Source organism: Crocodylus siamensis, chromosome 1 (genome assembly GCF_052110815.1).
Source record: "Crocodylus siamensis isolate JL-2025a chromosome 1, ASM5211081v1, whole genome shotgun sequence".
NCBI lineage: Eukaryota > Metazoa > Chordata > Crocodylia > Crocodylidae > Crocodylus > Crocodylus siamensis.
In genome coordinates this window covers 45,037,506-45,052,221 of record NC_143395.1, presented here as the reverse complement: position 1 = coordinate 45,052,221, position 14,716 = coordinate 45,037,506, and the positions used below count along the sequence as shown (strand labels likewise).

General features: G+C 38.9%; 1 protein-coding gene across 2 annotated transcripts in view; it reads right to left on the bottom strand.

Annotated features, from left to right (window-relative positions):
• HCRTR2 (hypocretin receptor 2) overlaps positions 1-14,716 on the bottom strand; it is a 67,057-nt gene that overhangs the window by 33,627 nt on the left and 18,714 nt on the right. For both annotated transcript variants that reach the window (XM_090031388.1, XM_090031389.1), the window contains exons 2-3: positions 4,217-4,395; positions 972-1,215 (exon numbers count right to left, since the gene is read on the bottom strand). In XM_090031388.1, coding sequence (XP_089887514.1) covers positions 972-1,215; positions 4,217-4,395 — 423 coding nt within the window. The remainder of the gene's footprint in view (positions 1-971; positions 1,216-4,216; positions 4,396-14,716) is intronic.

The window sequence follows — 14,716 nt, the reverse complement described above, 5'->3', positions numbered from 1 at the left end:
AGGCAGAAATACAAAAATAGGATTGTTATGTTTATATGGAAGGAAAAAAAGCTTTTTGCTTTCAGGAAACTTTCGGGCCCTTTGCTTATATCATTCATTTAAATTCATATTCAATTTTAAATTATATCTAAGTATACAGAAAATATATTCTGCACTATAGGTATGTTTTACATAATTAACAGTAAATCACATGGAAGTAAGAGGAGATAAATTCCCTGGTTTCCTATAAGAGAAAAATAAATGACCAGAAATTATATCAGACATGAACAAAACCTCTCCATCTTTGTCATGCATCTTCCCATATCTTCAAAAGCCTGGGTACTGATTTGCAACATACCCCACTGGTCAACAGTTTCAGGACAATGGAGGACTGACATGGATAATAGATGCATTTGGAGGTCCTTTATGGAAAACATCTTGGAGACAATTTGCTGTAATTGATATTGAGACTATTTCAGCTCAAGTGCTTCTGGGCTGATGTCTGTAAATGTTGTAGTTATATTCAACTGTAACTGCAATTCCTAATTTCTCCTAGACTTAAAATAGTCTAGTACTAAAAGCAGAGAGATGGACGAAATGCCTATTCTCATATGCTAAATCATAGGGGTCTGACTCTGTAGTCCCTGTTCACCTGCAGTTTCCATTGATCAATAGGAGTTTTACTAGAAGAAGCTTTGCAGGCTGGGAGCATTTGTTCCCACAGAAAATATTAACATAATGCACATACTAATGTATTGTCTCATATTGTGCATCTATCTAAACTTGGCTTCAAATTTACTTTAAAAATTAGCAAGATAAAGGGAGTTGTAGTTTAACAGGGCCTGAAAATCAGTAGTTTCAATCAGAATGATATAATTATGAAAGAACATTGTGATATTCTTATAAAACCTGACTGCATTCTAATGTGAATCACTATTTTGATTATAGTACTTCAGCAGAAGTTCGATACTGGTGGACAATATTACACTTACCTCCCCATTGCTCATCACAAACTGTGAATAAGGTGGTTTTGTTGGCAAGTCCTGGGAAAACACTGCTGCATTCCATAACAATAGCCTGAGGAATCATTATAATGCAGGACACAATCCAGATAATTATAATGCTGTTCCTTGCCCGTTTGGCTGTACTTTTAAACATCAGAGGATGACAAATCGCATACCATCGATCCAAAGCAATGCAGCTTAGAGTGAGTACAGACACAGATACTGAAACAGTCTAAGAAAAAGGAAAATATTATGTACACATTCCTGATATATAACTTTAGACATGATTTATATTTTAACACAGTCATAAATCTATTTACAGTGATATGTTGTGGACTAGAGATATTAAATAGTATTTTATTGAAAAATTAAATACCCTTTTATATCATTTCTTACAAAAAATATAATCCTGTCTCTATCTCCCTTTCTTGTTCTGAATAATACTTTAAGTTATATATAGTTCCACATGACTTGATAGAATAACTCAAAATTGTCACAGGATAATTCAATATACTTAAGTAAGTGTAGATGATTCAGGTACTGTAAAACAGTAAAAACAGCTATCTTACATTTTGCAAAACAGTGCTTGTAAGAGTACACTGTTTGAGATATTACATGAATGGCTAGATCTAATAAAGAGCTTGAACCCCTAAGAGCTAGGTGTTACCACCTAACTTTTAGGCACATAGAATATAATCCAAAATCCTCCATTAGGGATGGAGGTATACTGTGCCTGGAGTAAGTTAGGCATCTCAGAACAGGGAGCAAAAAAGCCTACACCACTGTGAGAAACTGAAATAGGGAATAGTGTGCCAGATGCTATTCTGCCTATTAGATGTCTAAGTAATCATATGTGCTCAGTCAGGGGTTGTCAGGGGGTACATGAGAAGGCTGTAGGGGGTATGTGTGGACAGGAGGGGATGGGGTGCCACCATACATGATGTCGTACTGCTGTGCAGGTGCCACCTGCCCAGCTGGATGTGGGGGGGTGAGGGAAGCCCGCACATAGCAGCTGTTGTTACTCCATATTTAGCTGTGTCCCACCCCCTCACCCCCACTCCACATTCAGCCATTCGCCACCCCCCCTCCATGTCCAGCCATGCACCCTTCCTCCCTCCCCCCTCCCCACGCTCTGCGTTGAGCTGCCCAGGGTACACTGCTCCATGTCCGGCCACCAGGATACACTAACCCAAAAAGTTTGAAAACCACTGTGCTAAGTAATCATCTAAGTGATATCTAAGTGATCATCATATGATTCAGTTCCACCTACCTGAAGTCCCTGAACACAAAGGGATGTCAGTTAACAGAAAGTGGATGAGCCTCTCCTGCTTGCTGCTTTTTGTGACTTTGTCATTAAGGCTAAGATGAAGGCATGTTACAAAAGTGGATGTGTTAACTGTTTTTATGGACTTTGGGCATCTGACTCAGAACTGAAAGTAGGCTTCCTTTGACTCAGTATCTGCAGTTCAAAATGCTCTCCAAAATAAGTAATCCAATAGGATTTTTAAAGAATGGGATAGGGTCTTTTTTCATTTAGAGTGGTAGTGATGGTGCTGTTGCTACATCTTTTATATAGTTGCCAAGTGTCTGTACAGCACTCACCCACAAGGTGGAAGACCCAGTTCAAAGCCAGGGTTTAACTCTTCCTCCACATAGGAGGAGATCTTAGTCACTAGGCTAGGGTGAGCGAATGGAACACATTCTATCCCTCATATTGAAGGACTTGTGCAGAAAGTATCCAAGAGGGATGATGACATACATAGAGTACAAAAGGAAACCTGACTCTGTAGCCCCTTAGTCTGGGCACTCACTCAATAGTTCTAAGTTCTGGTCTCTGCTCAAAGTATTGTTTCTGTATTTGTCCTCAGCAGACACTGAAGAAAAGACATTGGATATGTTTTTTTGTTTGATGTGCCAGCTACCTGCATCATTACTTTGTCTTCTCAGTTAAAGAAAAAAAAAACCCACTGTTCTGCAGACATTCAATGGGCATATCTACATGTGATGTTATATAGCCATAGCAATGTGCTATGGTAACATAGCATCCACAGGTGTCTACACATGAGTGGCAGCTAATTCACCATAGCAACACGCTCCCCAAAGTAGCTGTTAAAAATAACCACGCGGCATGCATACGGTTTAGTATGGGCTCTTACTGTGCTGTGATTTAGTTCTTCCTATAGGTAGTACTAAATCACAGTGCAGTAACAATGTTGCCATAGCAACACATGTAGATGCACCCAACATGTAGAAGTTAATTAGAGAAGTTTATTCTTCTATCCACTACAGAAAATAAACTACCACTGACTTATTTTCTTGTATTCAAAACACTGCTTGATAGTTTCACTAACTTTTCACATTCAATGGGGTCAAAGGTTATGCAGATGGTGAAAGTACAAAACCCCCCCACTGTAGCAGAGTGGGGGCTCTGGCACAAGTTGGGCAGTTCTGATTCCATACAATAAAGGGCTGTAGTGCACGCACAACTTCCCTTGCCACCTGTTGATTATTCTACTTGACCATGGCTCTGCAACTTTAACAATGCAGTTTCCTTACATGTGTTTTGTGTACATGGGACCTGTATTGACCTCAGTTAAAGCAGCGAAGGTACAATTTGAAAGTGATTCATTTGGATCTATACCCATGAAGGGACTAAAAGATTTATTATTGTGGAATCTTCATAAATCAATCTAGTCTGATAAGTTCGGTAATTCATATTTAGTAATTTTACTAGTTTGACATAGTTTTACTTCATTTTTTTTCGTAATTTATATAGCCTAATGGTAATAACTGATGTTCAGTTGGGACAGTATGAATAACTTCTACAGCAGAAGGACAGTTTTAACTCTTTCTAATAGTGCTTAGTAAGTATTACATTCGTATGAAATTCTGAGTCCACTCTAACTACGAAAGGCCTTGAGAAGTTATCAACTGTAGTACAAAGTGGATGCATAATAAACCACTTTGCACTGGAAAAATGAGGGTCCTATGTAGATCATCAGAGAATTGGCCCTGTAGGTATATTGCTAAATAAAGGTGGGAATTAAACTGCATTGCAAATTCAGCAAAGTATTTTATTGGATGTATTTAATACCTATTTAGACATTTACAATTGGAGCATTCATTTATTATCTGATAGCAGCCCTTTTATAAGGATATACTAGTTAATCAGATTCTACTGTATTGTTCCTTTTAGCAAGAATCAAGTACATACAAAATGTAGAGTACAATACCTGTAAATAAGGGATCACCTTGCAGAGAGTCTGCCCAAAGAACCACGTTTCTGTAATGTCCACCACTAAAGTGGCTGGAAGACAAGTGATTGTGACAAGAACATCAGCCAGCGAGAGGTTTACTATGAAATAGTTGGTAACTGTCCGCATGTGATGGTTCTTCCACACTGCAACACAAACTGAATTCATAAAAAAAAGTTAATTTATTTGAAATAAATAGAAGGAACACTCCAAATAGAAGTATACTTTGAAGGGGTGATTATTAATAATAGGTATAGGAATCCTTTTTTAAACTTACATGCAATATAATGTAGGAGTTGTAGAAGCATCAAAACCCAAGGAGGAACCAATACCTACATCAGTCCTCTATGAACTAAGATTTGAGAAATATTGGTTGAAATGTAAATAAGTCTACTTATCGGATGTTACTATTTTTATTACATATTTACAATATTTCCCATGTGTCCATTTTAAAAACATTTCTTTATTCTACAAGAATTCCAGAAAAAATAGACAAATGATTAAAAGTTTGTTTTATATTTACATCCAGTATCTTGATGTTGGATTAAAATTGCTACTGGAAAAATATTTTGGACCAACCAATGATTGTTCCACAACAAAATGGACAATTTTAATTGCGTTTCAGCATACATGGAGGTTTTACTCCAGTACTGTACAAAACATCTGAAACAGCTATGCCAGCAAAACATATACACAGTTTTCTTTGTATTTTTCTTTGTATTATTAAGCACACCCATTATCAACATAGTGTTTTTCTGATGATCATCCATTTGGAGAAAGCATATAAGTATGCAGGAAAAGAATGAGGATTCAAAAATTCTTTTTTTCCCCTTGCCTATCCTGACCCCAACTTGAAAGGTTTTAGAAATCAGGAAAATCACTCCTCAAGTATGTTTGAATACTGTAAAAGAAACTAATGTCATAAAAAAAAATCTGAAGGGGAAAAAAATGAAAGAGCTCTCTGTGACACTTCTATCATGAGCTTTGTTGACACAAAAGAAATATTATAAAAATAAAACACCATTGCTGACCATTTCAATTTTACTGTTTAACACTGGAAATTTGTATAAAAGGCTGTAAGTTTGTTACTTTTCTTGTGTTCTTTGCCTTAAAAGCAATCTAGATAGGAAGTATACAGTTGCCTCTTGTGTGTTGACAAAGGTGGAATATTCAACAGAGGTAATTTTTTCACTACTTGCTATGTTTTGGCAGAAAATAAATGTAAAATAAAAACAATGTGATAAAATGAAAAGTTTAGTTACACGGTTATTGCTAGGAGATTTCTAGTAATTCCACATTCTTCACTTAAGTGATTATCCTTAAATCCATCTGTATTCAACCATGTTTATGCTTTTTGGAAAAGAGGGATTTTAGGCCATTGGTAGATTACGCTTTTTAGTCAGTTTAAAGCAGATTAAATGCCTTTTGCATTTGGCATTCCTTTAACGGCATTGCTGTTTGCACATTTGGCAGCATAATGCATCTTAAATGACTTTGGGACACAGCAAATGACTATGGGGTGCTGCAAAGTAAAACATCTCCAAGGAGTTTTAGTTTCCTACCCCACACCTGCAGAGTGAAGCACCAGGCTCTGTGCAGCTCAGGGGCCATGCAGGCAGCCCAGCAACAGCCCAGGAAGGCAGGCTCCACAGAAAAAAAGGGGCAAGCCTGATCTTTTTTCTTTCCCCCAGAGCCTGCCTGCCTGCCTAAGCTGTGTCAGGGCCTGGTACTTCCCTCCATAGCTGTGATGCCCCTTGGGATTGCCTGAGTTGGGTGCTGCCTGAGGGGGGCTGCTGCTGCTGCGGAGGGAAGCACTATTCCCCACCTGCTGCTCAGGGACCACTCTGCCCACCAGCAGCTCACTTTCCCCTCCCCGCCACTGGAGAGGCAGGTAAGGATCAGCCTTTAACACAGGTATACATGACACAGGGGTTTACTTTGACACAAATTCAAGTGGTGTTTTTAAAAAAACCACTGCTTCAGCTTAGGGAGAATTAAATCCCTGTGTTGTGTACACATGCCTTTAAACCTGTTATGTCAAGTAGAAAGGTACTTGGCTGCAATCGTTGATTTTGGTAATGCATTACCAAATCAGGAGAACTTCTCCAGAGACAACAAAGCAGGATCAAGCTTGATGGTTACAAGAGTAACACAAGTGAATTCACTGCATTTCACATACTATATTCAGACCTTTATGTCAACATGAACAAATTAATCCTCATAACACCCATGGGAGGAAAGTCAATATTATCATCTTCATTTTGTGTGTGAGGCAAGTGAAGCATGAACATAAATTGCCCAAGGCAATACAGAACATCAAGACAATGAAGGAAGAGAGTTGGATTACCTTGATTCCCATCTAATGCTTCCAGACTACACTGACTTATCAGGAAAAAGAAAAACTCTCTGGAAGCATATGATATGAACCACAATAATTGCTCTGCCCTTGTTCATGCCCTGAATGAGTAACTAAGAGTTCCCTTACAATCACATGAAACAGCCAGGAAATGGGGGAAATTATAATTTAAAAGTTCAAACCTTTTGCCAAATTATTTATTCTCATTTGTTTTGTCTAAAATTTTAAACACTAATTCTTGGGGAATTAACCTTCTATCCTATTTGAATGTTATCTAGCACAATGGGACTTCCACTAATGGTTTCAGGCACTACTTTAGTAATTAATGAAGTTCCTACTGATATGTCTTTCTAAATTAGGGAAACAATTATGGGACACAGGAAGCTGTTACGAAATGCCTCTGGAAAAAAGCCTGTACACAAAGTGGGTGCATCTTTGCTTCCAAGTAGGGCCCAATTTTTGTTGACATGCCATTGCTGAGCTGGGGAGGGGGGTGCTCTATGTGCTCCCCGGCAGACCCAGAAGTGGACCAGAAGTACTTCCGGGCTTCTGGTCCACTTCCAGATTCACTGCCAAGCATGTGGAGGGCCCCCCCTGCACTCCTGTGGGACGCCCATGTGCCCCAGCATCACAGCGTTCATGAGCCATGCCTGCTACCTCAAAGGATGTACAAAAAACTTTTTTAGCTGTGTCTATGTCCAAATTGCTGATTCTCTGAATCAGCATTGAATCTTCAGAATTGGATTAATTCAATTAATGAATTTAATCACTGTCCCTGATTCAGGCCAAATCTGAATTGAATAGGGCCCTCTTCCCACACCCCAACTACCTAGCATCCCTAGAGATGTAGAGGAAGAGGGATCTCTGGGTTCCAGGTCAAATGGGAAGAGATTTAGATGACCAAAACTCCAATAGCATGAAGGTAAAAGATACATGGAACTTATGAAACATGGAAAGTCGTGTGTTATGAATACCAGCTAGGCATAATGCACTAGCCCAAGTTTAACGAACTTCTTTGATTCTTGGATGACAATTCTTGAATGTGATTAAATTTTATAAAAAAAAGCCTAGACATGCCCCAATACAAAAAACGGGTTGAAAAGGAAGGAGAAGGAAGAGAGATTTTTTAATGACAGAGTAAAAAAAAAAAAAAATGAGAGAAGGGAAAAAGAAAAGGGAGAAAAAGGAGAATTATTTTTGTTGTTACAATCCTCAACTCATAGCTCATGGTTGAGCCATGAACTCTGTAATCCTCCATGAAATTTTAGTGTTGAGTTTACAAAAAAAAATTGCACTTGAAATCCTTAATGGTAAATGCAAATTTGCATTGTGGGAAACCTCTTTGTTTTTACACCACCTATTTTCTCATTCATGATTAAATATCGTAGTCAGACCACATATGCCTTCTGCTAATATGAAGAAATTGCTAAACATGAAAACTTGATCTTACAATTAGCAAAGAGAGATGAAAAGAACTTGATTAAAAGTGGCTGCTATTCTTACTTTTGCCACAGAGTGTCAGTGAAAGCTCAAAAATTAAAATAAGTTATGCGGTGTGTGTTTAGAAGGCTGTATTGTAGTACTATCAAATGGCTCTTATGAGACTTATTTCTACAAAGTTTATCATAGAGTTTAATGTATGATTATATTGGATATTACAGTTATTAATTTACATGGAATGCCAAATTTGAACTTTCTTCTAGGGGAGCACAGTGGAAGGAAGTATGACTGGTGGGGAGGAAGTATGCAAATTTTCCCAGAAAACATTTTTCAACACAGAAAAAAGTTTACATGGAACTCTCATGAGGGATTTGACTTGTATTGACAAGAGCATGGTGAATTCACACCAAAGATTACATATAAAGAAAATGCTGCATGAAGTCCTCACTACAGAATCGTATGGTTGGAAGAGATCTTAAGGGTCATCTGGTGGAACCTCTTGCATGAAGGGAGGAATGCTACTCCTAAATCATCCCTGTCCCACACTTATCCAGCCTCCTTCTGAAAACCTCCAATGAAGGAGATTCCCTAACTTCCCTGGGCAGTTTATTCCACTGTCTTATTGCCTCACAGAGAGGAAATATCCTTATATCTAATCTAAATGTACCTTGTTGTAGTTTAAAGCCATGTTTGGTATCTTTTGTATCAAGACTAGTTGTTTTCTCTATTGCAACTTTTCAGATATTTGGCCTTCTATTGTGTCCAACCCTAATTGCCTTTGCTCCAAGATAAAAATGCCTAGTTTTGTTAGTTGCTGGGTTTTTGGTCGTAGCTGCGTTGGTCTAAAGACATAGACATTTTTGGGTAGATGTGATTGTTTTTATTAGACCAACTGAGTAGTTGGAAAAAAAGTTGCAAGCTTTTGGGCAGTCACCCTTCTTCAGGTTTCCTTATCGTTTTCCTGCCTACCTCTGGACCCTCTCTACCTTCTCCATACCCTTCTTAAAATGTGAAACTCAGAACTGCACAGGATACTCTAGATGAGGCCTAATCAGTGCCTAGTAGAGTTAAACACTGTTCTTTCCTGTGCCTAACACCTAATAATACTGTTGAGGCAGCCCAAAATTGCATTTACTTTTTTTCTTGCAATTGCGTCACATTGCTGACTGACTTGTTTAAGTAAAGAAAGTTTCAGATAGCTCATTATGTTCCATTAAAAAAACTCAGATGTGACAGAAAAGATCAGTGCTGTTCATGAATAAATGTGTTTCCAGTTATTTTAATGCCTTGGGATATTTTAATTATAGAGTATAAAGCTATATATTGAATTAGCATAATTCATTGTATCTGGAATTGAATATTAAAAAAATACAAAGGCTCCAGCTGGTTGTGGAAAATGCAGCTGCTTGCTTCTTTGAGGTTTAGACTGTCCTGAGCATATTAAACATATGTGCTATAGCCTTTCTTTTGGTATTAGATGGTTTCTATTGCCAATTTTTTGTCTAAATTCCAATGTTAAATCATTTCTCTAGCACTCTAGAAGGGTCCTACCCACTGCTCATTCAATAACCTTCTATTTTTACTTCTAAACCCAAATGAAACATAAGTTTATCCTTTAAAAATACCTGAAACTTCCCAAATATTTATTTATATAAATGAAACTTAGTAACAGAGGTTCTGAGATATTTTGCTGACTAAATGATTTACACTTCCAGCTAGATATAAACAAAGCCTTATTACTTTCTTTCGTTTTATAAGAAGCTGATTTACTTCCTCCTTCCTGCTTTATAACTTTATATCATAATTCTTTGGTTCTGATGTTGCAATAATCTCATATGGAATTTATTTTGAAGTTATAAGCACTGGTTGGTGGCATTCTCAAGTGAAACAGGCTGAATAGGAAAAAAAGTTTCTATTTTGTACATGTATATTTTGATAATCAACAGTGAAAGAATTTTTTTTAAGCATAGTGGATTTATATGTATTTTTTTCCTATGGATTAGCTGTTGAACCTTTTCATAAGATAAACCTTAGTGACCAAGGTATCGATGATGGTGCATACAAAGTTAGATTATGATGCTGAGAGGGGAACAATATGTTGAGAGAAAATGCTGAAGAGGGGAACAATATGTGGGAATTCAGAAACAGTAAAGAGTCACTGAAACTTAACAACAGTGTGTGTTTTATAGCCTATATGTGCTAGTTAATAGGTCACAGTATGCTAAAAACAGTTACATGTGCTTTGCCAACTTTTTGTTGGAGGTTAATTGTTACTTCATCTGAATATAGGGAAGGAATATTACAAGCAGTTCTGAACAACATGGGAAGACCACTACTTGAAAAATGTAGGGTAAAATAACCTAGGTTGGAATGAAGATACAGCGGACATGTCTACACATGTCACTATGGCACCATTGTTACTGAGCCGTCATTTAGTACTTCCTTTTGAAAGTAATAAAAGACGGCGTAGTAGCTGCTGATACTGTGGCATGGCTGCTGAGCATGGCTATTTTTAGACACTGTGTCGCCATAGTGACACGATATAATAGGGGAGCACATCACTAGGGCAGCATAGCTGTGGCATTGTGGGTTTTGCCTGCGGTTGCTCTGTCGCTATAGTGCATTGCTATGGTGATGTAGCATCACGTGCAGACACACCCAGCATTTAGAATTCCACCAACTATCACTGGCATCTTGCGATCACAAATGGTATGGACTTTGTGTTCACTCTTTCCAGTAGCAACCTGTGCTATATTTCCATGCTTGGGCATTCTGCGAGCAGGAACAATATGTTTACACGTTTCCTGAAGCATCTATCAAGATCTAATGGCTGCAGAAAAGATAAATGCATGATTTAAAAAGCATACATTTACATATTCAGATATAAATATACATACATACATTAACGGCCAGTACACTCACTTAAGTAACTAAATAATAGGGATTGATCAAGATGGGTAATCATGGCATAAATATACAAAATACTAAAATTACTTATGCACCCAAATCACAAAAAAGTGATCCAGAATACACCCAGACATTAGCCCCCAAATCCATTGCATTTTGGATTTCAAAGATTCTCAAGTGTCTAAGCTGCTTACGTCTATGGAAGTGCCCTATTCCTAAGACTGAGGTACCTAACTCTGCTCAAGTTTCATTGCAATCCAGAAAAGAAGTCAGGTGGTGGCTCAACTCCATTTATAACCCTGGAGGAGCCCAATCTATTAGGTATGCTTAGAACATACCTAATACACAATGACAACACTAAGTTCTCTATAAAGAGCAACAGCCACAGCCATTTTCACTCAAAAACAGATGGTGGAGGAATAATGAAGATGGTGGTAGGACTAACCACAATTGTATAGTAGCCTATTTAGAAGCACTAAATAGACATAGATGCCTAATATGTGTCATTGATTCAGACATTCAAGTTTGAGGAGAGTTTTGGGGCAGAGGGAAAGAGTTCAGACATATCCTACACTTGGTGTTTCTTGTAGACAAGCTGTTGGAAGCTTCCCTTCTCAGGATTTGCCGTCTCTGAATTACCCCCTAATTTTGTAGGTGTTTGAAGTGTAAGGGAACAATATAGATCTTGCACTATATGAATATTTTCTCAGAATATCTCTTCGCATGTACAGATAAGATTTTAAATACTATGGTACTTACCTAATAAAGACTAACGGCAAAGTTGTTATCACTATCTATTCTACAGTATTTTTGGTAACTATAGTATTACTTTCATAATATTAGAGACAGCAAATTAGAAGTTTGCAAAGAATAGCAGAGCATAAACTTGGGCTGCATCTTAAAAATAGTCTGTAATGTTGTTTCCACTATATATTGTGGGCATGATTAATAGTAGATGCAAATGGTAGCTTTTAGACAGCACGTCAGGTAGCTAGATGTTTAAGAGCTACTAAGTGTGCTTGAAATTGATTTTGTTCCTATAATGGAATAAAAGAACAAAAAGAGATGCTGAGTTGAGATCCTTGGAAGAGTTTAATCCATTATGTCCACATTATAGCTACCTACAAAAAGTATGTTATCTGTGATTCGAGCTATTAGTTGGTGATTAAAAAACAAACCCTTATAGGAATGGTAAATGTTAATTTTTCCTTTCTGAAAAGGAATTAAAAACAGAAATAGTTGTATTCTCTTCAGAACTTTAGCCTGGAATTCAGAAAAAAACAAGCCATTTTTATTCAGAAATATTTGGTGGACCTTGAGCTTTATAATAATTTTAAGATTTTACATTTCCTAATGATGGTAGGATAGTAATTGCAGTATTACATGGAATACCACTTCCCACAGATTTTCAAAGCAAGATAAATCAGGAAGAACTGGAAATTTCACAAAACTCTGCTTAATTGAGATTTCCAAGTAGAAAATCTTTGACTATGCCCATGGTTTTCTATTCTGGGCCAAAATGACTATCTAAACTTTGAGCCAGTCTCATAACATGTTTTCCAGGTCTCATAATAAGTAAGCTCAGCTTTGCAAGATGTCTTTATTTTTCAATGAAATTATTAGTATATAGAAATAAATATTATATAAATAATACTTATTTCCCTGTATTGGTTATACAAAGAAATAAGGGAAGGAAGGAGGAGACCTCCCAATTACTTTTCTTTGTAGGCTTTTCTTGCATTGACTTCTAAAAATATAAATGGATTTTCATTCTATAAGCAAAACAAAACATGAAATATTCATTAAGAAGCTAAGCATTATAAAGTACAATAAAAATAATGTGAGATAATATGCCATGCAACATGACAATGTGTAGAACAGAGGTGGGCAATTATATTTTGGCTAGTAGGCCACTCATTGAGTTATGGTGAGCTGTCCAGGGCCACACACACAAAATCTTTCAAAAGACTTGTTTTTAACAAATTAGAGACAAAAATTATCCCAAATTACATACTTAAAAATCAAACATCTACTAAAACATATTTTAATTCTTTTAAACTGTTTTACTGATTTATGTTTTTTTGAGTAGTGTATATAGAGGTGACTGCATAATAGCTCAAAATAATGTCTTACTCTCGTATATTGTGTGTGGGGGGTCGTGTCTGTGTCGGGGGTAGGAGGTGTATGTGGGGATTGTGAGGGTAGTGCAGGGGTATGGGAAAGTGTGGGATGTGGGGGGGGTAAGTTATGTGTGGGGTGTGAGGGATAGGATGTATGTGTGTGTAAGGGGATGCCAGCATTAGGTCCCACAAGCCAGCTAGGGGTGGAGATAGGGAAGGAGGGAGCAAGGGAGAGAAGGTCAGGGTGTGACTGCAGCAGAGCTCATCCAGACAGCTTGGTGCAGGTGCAGTCTTCCCTATCCATCCAGCCTATGGCTGTCCCTGCAGCACTTTGCGTAGGGCCGAGCCCCACCCACTTTGCCTGGTGCAGCCCATGCCATGCTCCCACCCATCCTCCACCCCCCTGCTGGGTGGCTTCTGCCCTAGCACATGGGGCTCCAGCTCCTGCTTCTGGATCCCTTCCACCTACTAGGCCACTTGCAGGTGGCTGTTGATCATACCAGGTACTTGAGTGGGTGGAAGGCAGCTGGGAGCTGGAGCCCAGAGTGCTGGGGTAGAAGCTGTTTGGCCGCAGCACCCCTTCTCCCCCACCCAGGTTGGGCATGTGGTGTCTGTTGAGTGTCCCTACAGCTGCCGCTGCTTCCATGTGCTACCTGCTGCCTGAAGCAGCATGGAAGGGGCAGGAGGAGGAGGAGTTGCTGTAGGTGAAGGGAGGCAAGCAGTACTTAGGCAGCTGCAACAGCAGTGGGAAGAGCAGCATGAGGAAGTGGTGCATGCTGACTGCAGGTGGGGCCCGGGAAGTGACATGGGCTGCCCTAGGAGGGAATGATTGTGGCTTGGCCCCACGTGGAGCACCGCAGGGGCATCCATGAGCTGCATACAATAATTTGGTGGGCTGGGTCTGGCATGCAGCCCATATTTTATCTACCCCTGCTGTAGAAGCAGTAACGTATCAGCTTTATTGAAGCAGAAGTGAAGTTGGTGCAGGAGATGAGAGGCTAAGCCAAGGCCAAGTTCCTTGTACTATTACTTGCAAAAATGCTTCCTTGAATTTCAAAGGAATTGTAAGTCAGGGGAGCCAATATGTCTCTAGCATATACTGTCTTTACAAGTGCATAATGAGGTGATATCCAAAGTGGTAGCACTGTTTTAGTTCAGCTTATGTTTAAAAATGACTCACAAAGGTCAGATATTTTTCTAAAAATGTGATTATATACTAGATTTCCATTCTGCAGCCAGGGTGGACTTTGCAGCCATCACTGCGACTACAGAACCACAATATATATCCAAGACAGTGAATGGGGAAGGATCAGCTGCCAGTTGCCTGGGTAGCCAGACTAACAGGTGCTGGTTGCCAGGACAACCGCTGGGGAGCCAGCTGACAGGAAGGGGCAGGGCCTGGCCCATATAAATCCAGGCAGGAGTCCAGGAGGGCAGTTCCCCTCTGGCAACCAAAGAAGGAGAAGCTCAGCCAGTGCAGACAGAGGGGACAACCCTGACTGGGAGCTGCTGGGGTTGGAGTATTTTCCGGTAGGGATTGAATGTTGTTTGGCCGGATGGGTTAGCTTTTTATTTAATAGCCATGGGGCTTTGTGTTTTTGTGTTTGATGTTTCAACAGGAGCACCGGGTGAGGCTATTAGGGGTTGGAGGAGGCC